Genomic DNA, 15,390 nt, shown 5'->3' with positions numbered 1-15,390 from the left:
GTCATAGCCAGAGAATATAACTTAATTACGCCTAGAGTTTTATTATAAGATTTATTTATTAGTAGTATTTTTGAACTTTAATGACCCAATATAGCCCTGGCCAGTGTGGCTCAGTTGGTTGGAGCATCATCTTGTACACCAAAAGGTGGTGGGTTCGATTCCCAGTCAGGGCACATACCCAGGTTGCAAGTTTGATTCCTGGTTGGGGCGCCTGCGGGAGGCAACGGATCCATGTTTCTCTCACATCAATGTTTCTGTCTCTTTCTTTCTCTCTCTCTCTTTCTCCCTTCCTCTCTGAAATCAATAAAGAAAAGAAAAATTTTTTTAATAAAGCCCCAATACAATTATATGTAGAAGTGGGAAAACAGAAACATCCATGTAATCAAGTCAATATATTAAGTGCCACAGAGAATGTCAATGAACGTTTTTTTCTGGTTGTAAATTGCCTACAACAGAGATGGCATATATAGTTAAACTGGGAAAAATTTTACATATAAAAGCCACCATCTTATGGAGGCCCTGGGTACTTACCCTTTCCTGTGATGTCTGATAGCGGAGGTGAAGGGCCGTGGGATCCCAATCTACAGCAATATAGGCATTTCCAATGAAAGCTCTGTCTTCCCCACAATCAATTTTACAGCCTCTACAAAATCTAAAAGGAGAAAAAAGATACACTGAGGAAGAAATAATTATGAAAGAATCAAATTTTTCTTTATCAGAAATATCTCCCTTTCTACTTCTCTACATTCCTTCTTGGGCTTCACAATTTGTCATGGGCTTCTTACTTCAGACTAATAAACGAACAAATATGTATTAATAATTACTATTCCAGGGAATCATGCTTATCACTTCTCAAGTCTTTGGTTTTTCAAAGCACTTGATCACCATTTGTTAATTCATATAAATATATGAACTTTGTGTCAAAGAAATAATATGGGAATTGTATACTTAAGATAACATACCTCTAAAGACATTCTAAATTCAGTTACTTAATGCTCTGAGAATAATTTATCTGGTATAAAACGCCCATTTTCTTGTTTGTAAAATGGGACATTAAATAAGTAAGTATACATAAAAATTTAGGGGGTTGGGGAGGGACCATGACAAAGCCATGGTTCCAATGCCTATTTTAAACTTGGTTTTCTAAGTCTATTACAGCCTTCTGAAGGCTGACTTCAGTACTTAAGCATTTTCCAACCTGGACTAATACTGACCAATCAGTCTTCATAACTCTTCTAAAAACCAAAACAGACTTCCAGCAAGGTCTAGTATGTAGACCATGTTCTACTGGATTCAGAATTACTAAATTAACTTATAATTAGGAGCAGAAGGCATAGAATAATAAATGTTGATCATAAACTATGATTTTGATGAGATTGTAGAATTTATATAACCAGATACATCTCAAGAATACAACTTATACAGACCTCACAGGGAAGAGATGAACAATTCCCAAGTTTATTTCAACTTCTCATTATTCATTATTATATCTAAAACCTGGAAATCTTATGAAAAAGGTATATCTGGAACTATAATTCTATTAAAATTTTTCTTTTGCAGAAGATCACTTTACCTATACCATGGGCACCAAGCACAGGAATTCCCATCTTTCTGCACAACTCGTAGAGTGAATGGATATTGATAGCCCATACTGTCATCACTGAAACAGAACATAAACCAAAAGAGTATAAGAACATTTCTAATTTGAGTTCTCAACTCTTTTTTATCTTCCCATCAAGTAATCCTAGGAAGGGGCATCTGTCATAGCAGTATGCTCATACTTACAGCTCTATGCTGCTTATCCTAACGTATTAGCTACACCCTGTACCAACTCAGGACTCCCATGCTCTATTCCTGCTTACAGAAATATAGACATACTAAACTGTCAGATGTGTCAGAGAGAGTCCAGGTAGAAGGATAAGCTAATCAAACACCAATTATCCTTCAGCCCTAATCCTATCAGAGGATTTAATTCACATTAAACTAAAATAATTAGACCTTTCCATGACAAGAATATTGACACACCACAGAAGGCTGAAAAGTCATAATGGTTTTTAGAGAAGTCGGCTAACAGTATAGTTAGAAGCTTTCTTTAATTAGAACCCCTGATGTGGTACATGCTAGGTATCCCTTGCCTTAACTACTCAAAGCTATAAGCTACATAACATTGATTTTAGAGTAATGTCTTTTAACTGCAAGATAGCCTTGTGAGCTCTCCAACTTTAAAAAAAATTATTCATCCTGGCGCCAATAAGCAGCAATGCAAAGACTATAACATAAGAGCAGTATACTTTATGCTCAGTTGGCAATTGGCAGTGGCACTACATGGCTGCTGAAGTTAATGAAGCCATGGTGAGGACTCATTCACTGTAAAGGCAAAAGTATCATGTCTGTCACAAGAGTTCCCATCTTTCTGCATAACTCATCAAGTGAATGATTACTGACAACCCATGCCGTCCAGTATTATGTCCAAATTAGGTCAGTGGTCAATGAGGAATCAAAAGAAAGATAAAGGGACAAAATGACCAGGTAGCACTCTGGCAGAGAACTGTGCAGCACCTGTCTTCTGAACATCTTCTTTACCTTTTTGCTCTACCTGAAGCCTGGCTTTCCTGAGGACTCTGCAGCCTATTAAGTGCTGTTTCTTCTCATGCATCCCAGAACCTGTGATGTGGGTCTCCTCCTGACTCCTCTTTACCATTTCTAAATGATTTCTTCTTCCTTCTCTTTCTAAAAAAATTCTGGTTTCTCTGTATCACGTACTATTAAATTATACCTACTGATATTCCTCTTTGGTAGGTGCATCGCTTCATAATTTACTAAGGATTTTAGCACCCAGTTTACTGTTTTTCCTCTTTATTACTTCTGTTATTATTCTTGGGGATAATTATTACTTCAATATCAATGTAATTTATCCAACACCACTTAGGCCTTCTCTCTGTCAACAATAATTTCCTCCATCATATATGGATCTACTCCTCCAATAATCACATTTTAGACTTTGTTATTGGGTAGAGGCTATTACATGGCTGCTGAAGGTAATAAAAAGGTAATAAAACCATGATAAAGACTTTAACCACCTCCAAAAATCTCAATTTCAAATACCCTACACTTTGCCCAACCATTTCCTATCTTTTTGGATGAATTACTTATTCAAATATCACAACTCTAACAATTCTTTGAAGCAATAGAAACCTTTGATCACTGCCCTCAAAATCTCATTTTTTTCCTTACTCACTGTCCTCAGAATAATCATCTTTGGTATGGATCCTCAATTCCAGGAATTTGTCTATTTAATCTAATTTTCAAATTTACTGATACAAACACAAATGAAGAGAATTGTACAATGAACCTCCATATATTCATCACCCAATTATAATAATTGTCAACTTTTGGCCACTCTTATTTCATCTATACCTTTACCTTGTCACACTAGATTCTTTTATTCCATTTTTGTGGTAAAATATACATAAAATTTACCATGTAACCATTTTACGTGTACAGTTCAGTGGCATTAAGTTGTATAACCATTACCACCGTCTATCTCCAGAACTTTTTCACCTTCCCAAATAGCAACTCTTACCCATTAAGCAATAATACCCCTGTCCTACTCAGATCCTAATTACCTGCAATCAACTTTCCATCTATGAATTTGCCTATTCAAAATATCTCATAAAAGTGGAATCATACAATATTTGTCCTTTTGTGTCTGGCATATTTCACTTAGCATAACGTTTTGAAGGTTTATCCATGTTAAGTATGTATCAGAAGTTCATTCCATTTTATGGCTAAATAATACTCCATTGTATGTATATCTTACATTTTGTTTATCTATTCATCTATTCATGGACATGTGGATTGGTTCCACTTCTTGACTGTTATGACCCACTAGTTTTTTTTGAAGGAAACCAGAGGCATTTTATCATTTTTATCCATAAATATTTCAGTGTGTTAGCTCTAAAAGATAAGCTCTTATTATCTTTTTAATATCTGTACGACCATTTTCTTTTTAACCTCCTCCCACCTCCATGCCTTCATCTACATCACACTCCATTAAAAGAAGCTTTTGCAAAGGTAACCAAAGACTGCCATTTTATCAAGTCCAGTGGTGAATTCCCAGGCCTCCTCTTACTCAATCTCTCTGTAGCATTTGAAACTGATCAGTCCTTCCCTCACACTCTTCCTTCACTTAACTTCTAGGACACTACTCACTCCTGATTTTCTTCTTATACCACTCGCTGGTCCTTCTCAATCTCCTTTGTTGCCTCTTCCTCCTCTCTTCAACCTCTAAATGTTAGAATGCATCGGCAACTAGATCTTGGGCATCTACTCTATTTAACTTTTACTGTCTAAATAGTATCATCTGGTCTCAGTGCTTTATTTTTTTATTTTAAATCCTCACCCAAGGATATTTTTTCCATTGCTTTTCAGAGAGAGTGGAAGGGGAGAGAGAGAAACATTGATGTGAGAGAGAAACACATCAATTGGTTGTCTCCTGAATGCACCCTGACTGGGGAGGGGATAGAGTCTGCAACCAAGGTACATGCCCTTGACCAGAATCGAACCCGGGACCCTTCAGTCCTCAGGCAGATGCTCTAACCACTGAGAAATACCCACTAGGGCTCTCAGGGTTTTAAATACCAACTCTTTGTTGATAACACCTACATTTATATTTCCAGCAAAGGGCACTTAAGGCTATTTCGCACTTGAAAATATCATACACATCTTGAATTCAATTTGAGCCCTGTTATCTCTTGCCAAAACCTGCTCCTTCTCCAGTCTTCCTCATTTCATTAAATGGTACCGCCATTCACAAACAATTGCTCCGGATGAAAACCTAACTTGGACTCCTTTTTTCCTCATATTCCATATCCAATTCATTAGAAAGCTCTGAAAGATCAGAGTTCCACTGCAAATTTAATCTTGCCCTATTGTCGTTTTTACTAAACACAACAGTCATCAACTAAATTGCTTATCTATTATTTAAAGTTTTGCTTTAAGATTTATTTACCTTGAGCCTCATCTAATCATTAAAAGACCCAATGCCATAACAAATATCTTATTAGACAATATAACTTCTTTATTTAGTTCCCACAGAAGCTGAACTCTCACTTGTACCATGATAGCAAGAAAATGATCTGCAATTCAGCTGAGATAAATAAGGCATCACAATCTCAATGATTATTAGAAGTAAATACATTTAGTAAACCAACAGAACAGTAGGAGGAGGAATGGGAAAAAAACAGAAGATGTTTATTCTTTAACTAGACTTATGAAATTACCCCTTATTAAAATGAGATGGTATGGAAACAATCCAATTGAATTATCTGTTATCACATGAGACTTTTCAGAGTTCACGTATAGATATGCACACTACTGCTCCCACTCTGAATTTCAGAGGGTTGAGATGATACAAATTTGCTCGTGAATTCATACTCTACTTTTGCCGTAACCAAAGTCAAGAATACTACCTGAAGCATTTAAAGCAGCAGGAAGGATTAGCCAGTAGGATTATTGTATACTAGAATGTCTAGGTGATAAAAGGAAGCTGTATAGTCTCTCCTACTCAAAAGATCAAACCAAATGGTTCAATTATATGCTCCCTGGATAGTTCTTCAAAGGGTAATTAAACTTACATAAAATGGGTCCTATAAATCACAAAGAATTCATATAAATTCTTCTGGAGTTTGGAAACCACAGGTCTAGGCTGATCCCCCGAACTCACCAATCCTGAGCATGGTTACTAGCTTCCTGGGGTGGGAGTGGGCTGGCTAATCGAGATACTTGAATCCAAACCGCATCATACAGGTCTTTCTTCCGGGTATGCACAGTACATGGAACAATCAGTGGCATTCCAAAGAGGCTGGGGCGATTCTTCTGAGATGACAGAAAATACAGTTCTGTCCTCATCTATATGTATAAACAAGAGAAGAGAGAACTGAGAAGAGAAGCCTCTGATTTCTCCCTTTTGTTCTTCTACAACTGCCGATAACACTCATCACTACCATTTTCAAATTAGTCACTACCACTCTACTAATATGAAGATAAATTATTACAGTGGAATCACTGGAAGGTTGAGGTACTACCAATTACAGAGTGGCTGTCTATCAAACTTGGATTTTCAGCATTTAATATTTTCAAACTAGTTTTCTCTGATAAACATTTCACACACAAACACTGAATCACATGTAAAAACTAGTAAGTTTGTAGTTCAAGGCTTTTAAGCAATTAAAACTATTTCTCTAGAAAGTATGGCAATAAACCAAAACTCCCTCAAAATATAATTTTCAAAAAATAAGCTGTTGACAACTGCTGTTACAGCAATTCCCAAACTTTTGGAGACCTATGAAAACTAGTCATTTAATTTTGTAACAACTTATCCACCTTTCTAAAAATAACCGAGTAATTTTAGTCTTTTTTATATTTTAAATATATGATAAAGGTAAGGAAAATTTTTAAAATACTTGCTTTGAGTATGTTAAGTATGAAATTCCTTAATAAATATACTGCACAGAATTAGTTTGGAAACGGTTGCTTAATAAAACAAAAATTTAGTATAATAGGTTGCTGGGAGTTTAGGATTATTCAAAAAAGCTGCTAACCACGTAAGACATTTAATTTTTTTTAAATCCTCACCTGAGAATATTTTTTCCATTGCTTTTCAGAGAAAGTGGAAGAGAAGAAAGAAAGAGAAACATCGATGTGAGAGAGACACATCGACTAGTTGCCTTCTGCATGAGCCCCGGCCAGGGCTGGGGATTGAGCCTGCAACCGAGGTTCGTGCCCTTGGCCGAAAGCGAACCTGGGACCCTTCAGTCCTTGGGCTGATGCTCTAACCACTGAGCCAAACCAGCCAAGGTTATTAAAATTTTCTACTAAATTTAAACAAAAATCTCTTTCCTTTACTCTTCCCAGTGTACCTATTTCCTCCCTTCCTCTTTTTTGAAACTGATTTGTCCTTTATTTGTGTCAATACACTGTTTTTCTATTTCTCCCTTTATTCTCTGAATATTCTTGCCTATGTTGTGCCTTGCCTAATTCCTCCTTTTTCTACCTTGCAGAAGGGAGGAGAAGAAAAATAAACTACTTTCAAGGTAGTTCAACCATGAGATCAAAAGTGTCTAAAAGAAGAAGATGGCATATTATAATAATTCTGTATGATGCCAGATGAGTAATAGACTTACTAGGTGATCACTTTATAAGTTATATAAATATCTAATCACTATGTTGTAAACCTGAAACTAATGTAATACTGTATTGTCAACTGCAAATGAAAAATTTAAAAAAATATTTAAAAAAAGAAAAACGAGAGAGAAAAAAGGTGACAATGAAAATGAAAAAATGGTAAATTTAAGCAGTGTTTTGAAAGAAGGAATTAAAGGGCATAATGATATACTGAATATAGCATTTTAGAAGAGGGGAAAATCTAAGAACACTTCCAGCCTTTAGCCTTTAGCATGAAAGAACGGTGTTGCCTTTCACAAAAGTAATGGGGAAAAGGAGCTGACTTGGGACAGACAGATGGTAAAATCAACTTCAGGTAGTCCCAAAATCAGCTGACTAGATCATAAAGGAAACTGGAAATTGGGGACTGGTTAAAAGATGAAAACTTAAAGCTGACAATACGGCTTTATGGTCCAATAATTATAAAGACCTGTACATAATGCTTTAGGAATCACCATGCACTTTATATAACATATACATGATAACTGAGAGTTGTTTTCTAAAAAATATTTTTAAAAGTACATCAGAGATCTTAATATATGATCTGATAATACTTGGTAAAAAAAAAAGATGTGGGGAAATGCATGAATCACCTGATTATTTTAGCTGATGGGATTAGTAGGAGCTGTGCTTAAAGACAAATCCAAGTTACAAATGTATCCTGTAATTCTCTAGGCTGTCCACTCATACAATCTAAAACATGGTCCACAAAACATCATCCACATGGTGAGAAACTCACTTTAGTCAAGAGTTACTTATTCAAAGGGGTAGGGGAGTACATTTCAAAGAATTAACATGAAGCAAATAGCCATGTAATCAGCAGTCAGGTCAATAAACAGAATACAGGTAGCACTCCAAAAGCTTCCCTCTTGCTTCCTCCCCATCACGAATTCTTCCTTGCTCCTCAAGGAAGTTGGAAAAGGCAAGGAAGGATTACCTCCTAAAGCATTTGAAAGGAGCATAGCTTTGTTGAAGGCTTATGGACTTCCGGCCTCCAGAACTGTGCAAGAATAAATCTCTTGTTTTAAGCTACGACGTTTGCTGTAATAAAAAACTTGTCTTGCCCAAGAATGTTTTTTATGTCCATCGCCCCCCCACCCCACAACAAATAATCAAAACTTTCTCCAAAGGCATCCATACTTATATAGCAGAGAAGATGTATATGCCTATATGAACATATAAGAGACACAAACTTTTTAAAGAAAATAGTGTTCGTATCGCGATCCTGTGCTGCTTAAAAATGAGTGAGAAATGTCATTTCATACACAGGTTATGATCACTTATAATAGCATACATAACACATTGAAAGTGCACACAATGGAAATGTTACAAAGACAGAAAATGGCTGTTTCACAAATGACACTGGCAAGACCACAGTAACTTGCCTAACATTAAACTAACCATTTTTCTGTGGACTGCAATGATGTAACCTGTAAAGGGATTGTCAGGAAGAGATGGCATATGACCATTCACCATTCCATTTGTGAAGCTCTTCTCAGTTCCACATGGCACAACAGTGTTTGGCATTCCATTGGGGATGAATATTGGTCGGGGCAGGTCGCCATTGGTGGTTAGGGTTAACATTCCATTTGTAGGTGGGGAAGAGGAGAGATCTACAAATTGAAAGATACATACAGCATCATAAGTTTGTGGTAGTTCCATCTTTGCTTTTTTCTCAAATATTGTGAGGATCCAAACCACTGACAGTATCGTCTCTTTCAACAAAGGACAAGGAGAAATTATAGTTCAAATAATAATTCTAGATTGATCAGAAGGTTTTAGTTTCAGGTTTTACTTCTATAACTCACACTTAAGACTAAATGACAACGCAAGAATAACTGCTGGAAAGTGTAAGTAGAATTTTTGCAGAAACCTTTATCAGCACCATGTTGTGGAAGGCGAACAGTTCTCCCACTCATTTTCTTTTTTCCTCTCCTCTAAAAATTCGTTTCTCTATTCCTCTAAAAATGTTCTGTCCATTACAGCAGTCTCTAGCCAGATGCTGCTTTTCCTTTTTGACTATTTCATTAAAAAAAATAGACTTCCTTTTTTAGAGCAGTTTTAGATTCACAGCAAAATAAAGAAGGTACAGAAATTTCCCACATACCGAATATACCCTTTGCCCCCCACACATGCATAGCCTCCCCCATTAACAACAGCTCCCACCAGAGTGGTACATTTGTTACAACTAATGAAAGATGTTGCTTTTAAAATTAAAATGAAATACATTTCCTCAGTCTCATTAGCCACATTTCAAGTGCTCAACAGTCCATGTGACTAGTGGATACTAAATCGGAGGGTCAAGATTAGAGAAGATTTCCCTGGAGAGAGTTCTATTGGTCAGTGAAGATCTAAACAAAAAAGGAATATTAAATCATCCACCAACCCCATCAGTCCTTCTATTAAGTGCCAATCAGAGAAGCCTCATTATCTCTGAAGCGCTTTATCATTGGGGAATGAACCTAATCATCAGCGAGTATAAAAAAGAGTAAACGAACCACATCAATGGCCAAAAGACTCATTAGATGATATATCAAATCATATGTGATATCAGATAAATTCCTTTTAGTCATATTTACTGTCATGTTTTCTGATGGTATATTCTTCTCACACCGTCTGTTGCATTGTTAGTATTAGATAAAAGAGTAAAGAGACCTGAATTCCAGTGGTAGATTACCTCATAACTATCTATTTAACTTCGTTACTTACGTTCTCTGAATTTTAGGTTCTCCATCTATAAAATGAATTTGAGCCAAATCATCACAAAGGTTTCCTTCAGCCTCCAAATTTCTTTTGCTCTAGTATCCTCAGCACAAACAAATACAAAAAGGATGATAACCCTTAGCCCTGTATTTAGAGCTGAACTCATGAAAAGAACCTCTAGTTCTAGCATACCTGTCTGTACTGGACTAGAAGCTGAAACTGGAGATCCAGGGATGGGAATTTCAAATGCACATAAAAATCCACTCACTGAGAGTCGTACTTTTTGGTTGTCCTGAGGGAAATTCTACAGAAAAAGGCAAGATGAGAAGGGGGAGATGCTTGATAAAATGAAAAATGAACTCTGTGATATATTTGAAGCCAATGTCTTAGATGCTTTTACCACTAAACAAACAAGATCTATGAATAGTATTTCTCAAATAACTAAAAGATGGAAGCTTAAACTAACCTCACTGACAAAACCATTGTCTCTTTCCATAGAAGGGTAGTATGTTGCGTATAACTGATTTCTTCAGTTTTGTCCTTCGCTTCAGGCATCTAAACCCAACACCCTCCAAGAGATCTCACCTTTGCATTACATATAAACAAAATGTCAATAAGGTAGGAAAGTATGTTCAGAAACCCCAAAGGTGAATATAAATAATACCAATGGTAGGAGCTCAATTTAGGACTGGCAATATATTTACTAAATTGCTTCTAGCTCCAGCTGGCATGCAGGAAAAAGTGATTTGTGTCAATTTGTCTTTACTCTCTAAATTCCTAGTGTGTTAAAGACCAGGTATATATATTCATAAATAAATACTAAAAATACAAGTTCATAAATACATAAGGTATTTTAACCTAGGAAGATGTCTAGTGACAGCGGTAATACAGCTGCAAAACATAGCAGCAGCAGCCACTGGAGGAAATCTATAGTGTAGACACAGCTAGGTCACTCCATATAGGGGGCCATGGGCTTACATAATTCCCTTCTTTTAGAAATACCACCATCGTTATTTCTCCTTTATTCTGGCAGACAACCCTTTTACATTTCTGGGATGGGAAATTTTTTGTGTGTGGAATTTTTATGAGTTTATTCAAGACAAACTGACAAAATATGCCAAGGAGCAAGATCTCAAATGCTCCAGAGAATGGGATGGAAGACTTGACATTTTTTTTGTTCAGTTGTTGCATTTTAGTATCTCCCTCTGTCATTTAACATTATAATTAATTGAGAAAACTGATTTTTGAAGGATGGAATCAAGAGTTTCGTAGAAAGAATAGTTACTATTACCTTTATATTGGAACCATGTACTTCTGCAAGAAGGATCTGTTCTGATTTAAGTCCACAGAGATCACTCAGCTGTTTTTTTAAACCAGTGTACTTTTCATCCATATTCAGTCTTAGTCCGTAACGTACAGGGGTAGTACCATCCAACTTAATAACTAGTAATCAGAAAAGATCTAGTATCAGTAATATGCAGACTTCCCTGAAAGCTTTCCACTCTATGTATGTGTGTGTCTGTGACTTGGAAATGGCAAACATTTCAACCTCGAATTTTTATTTTATATGCAAATGCTACAACAGATGGTACTTAGGTGTCATATTGAGTAAAATAATTTTTTTCTAAATGTTCATCTGATACAGAAGTGTGAGTGGCTTTGCAAGATTTTAAAGAGAGTTTCCGGGAGGTCTGAAACTAACAGAGGAATCAATAGGAACAAAAATGGACCCACGTTCCAAGTCTTTCAAACGTCAAATCATGCCTGAAATTAGAATGCTAGATTATAACAGGGTGACTATCAATTTTTAGGATGATGCATTATAAACAAATGACACTACTTACAAATTCAGGCTGCCTGAATAAGGTAGAATACAATGGAGTTAGTTTTCAGAACTTTGAGACCTACCTGTTATTTCTAAATGCATGTAACTGTCCATTGGTAGCGGCAAAGACAAAAAATTGAATGGGTCAAATCGGACACTTATATGACCACATGTCTTGCATTTGACTTGGGACCGTAACTGCCCATGAAACAAATCTACAACAATTGATTTGTTCCTTCTCAGGTGGTTGTCCCAGGCCTATCGAGGAAAAAGATTAGAGAAAACATTCTTTTTTTGAAAAGTCAAAAGAACAGTATTTTTATACAAATTCAAAGAAACTGGTTAAATAAATGAGATTTAAATGTCAAGAATACAATCTTTAACAGTCATTAAAAATATAAAAGCTTTCTGCCAATTTTACAATTCAGATATAAAACTGAAAATGTGATTCTTTCTGCTCAACCTATAAAATATTAAATTCAGATGGAAAATCCTATTTTTTTCTTTGCTCTTACCATGGTAACAATGATGATGATTAGAGTTGTCTATTAAAAAGCAAATAAAATGTGCCTATTGGTCACTATACACATTACTTTAGCAATTATGCGGATTCTTGAGGTTACTGAATAATTAATTATTCCTACCTCTCCCAAAATATACAATATATAAAGGTAACAATTTTCTATTTTCATTTAAGGATGCTTTGTTTTGGCATTACAGCCCAAAAAATTAAGCAGAGAAATGCAAATTTCTTCACTTTCAAAGTAAAATTCTGATCACAGAATTTAAGTTGTGCAACACACATTTGCAGCCAGAACGTTTTATCTATTGCTTATATTAGAAACTCAAAACTGACAAACCTCTGCAGCTACCTCCCAGTCTGGTCGGCCATTACTGTCCTTCAGTTCCACATATGGCTTCTCATGGACTCGGTTGAGATCTTCATGAAGACCATCCAAGAGAAAAGCCAGAAGTTCTTGGGAGTCTTGTTGCTGGAATCCATTAAACCTGGGAGCATATTTTGCTATGGTCCACTATAAATAAAAGAGTTGGAAACAAACTCATTATTTGCTACCCCAAAATATTTAGAATGAACATGCCTCATAATTCAACCAAAGGCATTATAAGAAGGTAACCAGTATGGTATTTAGTCTGTCTCTGTTTCAGGAAATATATTTTAGATAATCATGAAAGCTTTCTAACCTTAATCTCAAGTGACAAAAAAAAAAGGATTTTGGCCAATACTATATCCCAGTTCAGTATCATAAAAGCAGACAGTTCTTTGGGTATTCAGATGCTATTTAAGACAGGTAAGACAGGAATATTAAAATAGCATTTGCTCATATTAAAAGAGTTCCTATTATAATGTGGGTTTTTGCAGTTAACTTTTCTGGTCTTACTGCACCCTATCTCTTATTATTAGAGGCAGAAGAGCCACATGTTTAACTGTGTAAGGACTAACTAGCTTGCAAGCTTGGGCAAGCTATTTAGCTGCTCTGAGCCTTAGTTCCTCAGCCATAGAATGGGGATAATAACATTGCTCTATATTGTAGGGCCATATAGAAGATTAAATGAGTTAACACCCAAAGTAATGAGAACAGTGCCTGGTAAGTGGTAGTCAAATTTTTAGCTGTTATAATTATTAATTTTTAACCTAAAAAGATTTTGCCTTGTTTTAAAATAAAGATAAAAATAATCCTAATTTCACTACAAGTGACACCAATATAAAATTTTATCCACTAATTATATTCTTACTTTCTGCTACTTTAAAAAATTCTACAGATAGAACTTATATCATAATAACATTAAAAATGTATTGAGTATTATTAATTAGACCGAGGGGTCTATCTTGCAGTTAGAATATTACTAATAGTGATGGACTAACAAAGAAAGGTTTACTATATATAGAAGTAAGATATTTGACAAATTTTTCCTAAAATATATCTTTATTGATTTCAGAGAGAGGAAAGGAGAGGGAGAGAGAGAGATAGAAACATCAATGATCAGAGAGTCATTGATCAGCTGCCTCCCGCAGGCCCCCGAATGGGGATCGAGCCCACAACTTGGGCATGTGCCTTGACTGGGAATTGAATCCCAATTGCCTGGATCCTAGGTCGATGCTCAACCGCTGAGCCACGCCCAGCCAGATGGTATTTGACAAATTAGTCAATAAATGACATAACAAATTTAGATTGTCCCTTTGATCTTTCCCTACCCACTCACTACATCTATAGCTGTATTTTGCACATATTTAAACAAGTAAAAGTATCTGACATCAGTTTATGCCTAGTGAAGCATCCAAAACACAAGTTAAACTAAAACTAAAAAGCTAAACATACAAGATATGTACAGAAAAAGAATTCCTTAAACAACTTCTTAGGAGTTAAAAACATTATTTTAACTGCTTACCCGAAGCTTTAATGGGGCAACATTCTTCTGAGTTCCACTCCAAAGTTCCTGTACTAAATCCCCATAGCATTTAGCCATATGCCCCTTCATACCAATGGGATTTGTCCTAGAAGTTTTCAGAGGAAAATGTGTTACCAAAGATTCTCATAAATAACAATCATGTGGTCATAAAAATGCCTAGCATCCGTTTTCTCACATCAAAACATCTTTTTAAAACAAGAGGAGTATCCCTGGTCCTTATTTAATACTAAATAGAGAAAATAGGGTAAGACTCTTCTTTCCCATGGTAAAGAAAGAGGAAACTTAGGTGATAGTGAGTTCATCTCGAAGTTATAAAAAGTTAAGCGGCCAATGACAAGAAACATTACCTGTTCAGTTCATAAAGATGTCTCCCTGAGATAAAATACTGTGTCAGTGGCTGTGTGTTACTAACACATTGGATGCTTGAGTTCATGAAGCATGTGTTTCCCAGGTTACTCAGACCTGTGGCTCCCTTTTCTGTGGGAACTGGAACAAACAACATGAGAACCGAAGTCTAGCTGTAGTAAAATGTCATAGACCAAACAGTTACTTATACTCAATGCAACATTTTTATAACTTTTCTAATCAGCTAAATGGAGCTAATATTTCTCTATTTGGTCTTGCAATGCTAAAGGAGAGTTTTCATGGAGTGTCAATGGCAATCATGATAAACCATGCTCATTTGTAATCCAGAAGCAGCAATGATTCTCTTTAATTGCTATGATAGTTTTGTTTGTTTGTTTGATTTTTACTGGTTTTAGAGAGGGGGGAAGGGAAAGGGATGTAGAGATAGGAAACATCGATGAGAGAGAGACAATGATTGGCTGCCTCCCACATGGCCCCTACCGGGGATCAAGTTGCAACCTGGGAATTGAACCAGTGACCTCTTGGTTCATGGGCCAATGCTCAACCACTGAGCCATACCTGCTGGATGCTATGATAGTTTTTTGTTTTTTTTAAAATTCAAACAATTCTCTCCTAATATTATATCTTTATTTTTTAAAATTTATCTTTATTGTTGAAAGTATTACAGATGTCTCCTCCCCCCCACTAGTCCCCTTCACCTCCTAGTATTATATCTTTAAAATACATATAAATTAGGACTTTCTTAGGCTATCTGTGAGAATGAACTGTTGGATCTATGAGGGCTGTATCCTTTGCTTTACACTTTTTATGGAAGCATTTTGCTTCCTTAGTTAGGCCATATA

The 15,390-nt window shown here is 35.9% G+C and overlaps 1 protein-coding gene across 4 annotated transcripts in view; it reads right to left on the bottom strand.

Annotated features, from left to right (window-relative positions):
* Window positions 1-15,390, bottom strand: part of USP32 (ubiquitin specific peptidase 32) — a 103,288-nt gene that overhangs the window by 11,335 nt on the left and 76,563 nt on the right. For all 4 annotated transcript variants that reach the window (XM_081162140.1, XM_081162139.1, XM_081162141.1 and 1 more), the window contains exons 20-29: window positions 14,530-14,668; window positions 14,162-14,267; window positions 12,613-12,786; window positions 11,836-12,010; window positions 11,219-11,370; window positions 10,120-10,231; window positions 8,626-8,837; window positions 5,726-5,910; window positions 1,574-1,660; window positions 532-652 (exon numbers count right to left, since the gene is read on the bottom strand). In XM_081162140.1, the coding sequence (XP_081018266.1) occupies window positions 532-652; window positions 1,574-1,660; window positions 5,726-5,910; window positions 8,626-8,837; window positions 10,120-10,231; window positions 11,219-11,370; window positions 11,836-12,010; window positions 12,613-12,786; window positions 14,162-14,267; window positions 14,530-14,668 (1,463 nt within the window). The remainder of the gene's footprint in view (window positions 1-531; window positions 653-1,573; window positions 1,661-5,725; window positions 5,911-8,625; window positions 8,838-10,119; window positions 10,232-11,218; window positions 11,371-11,835; window positions 12,011-12,612; window positions 12,787-14,161; window positions 14,268-14,529; window positions 14,669-15,390) is intronic.

Source organism: Miniopterus schreibersii (genome assembly GCF_964146895.1).
Source record: "Miniopterus schreibersii genome assembly, chromosome: 16".
Lineage (NCBI taxonomy): Eukaryota > Metazoa > Chordata > Mammalia > Chiroptera > Miniopteridae > Miniopterus > Miniopterus schreibersii.
The sequence above is the reverse complement of the archived record's forward strand: the minus strand, read 5'-3'. Positions and strand labels throughout refer to the sequence as shown.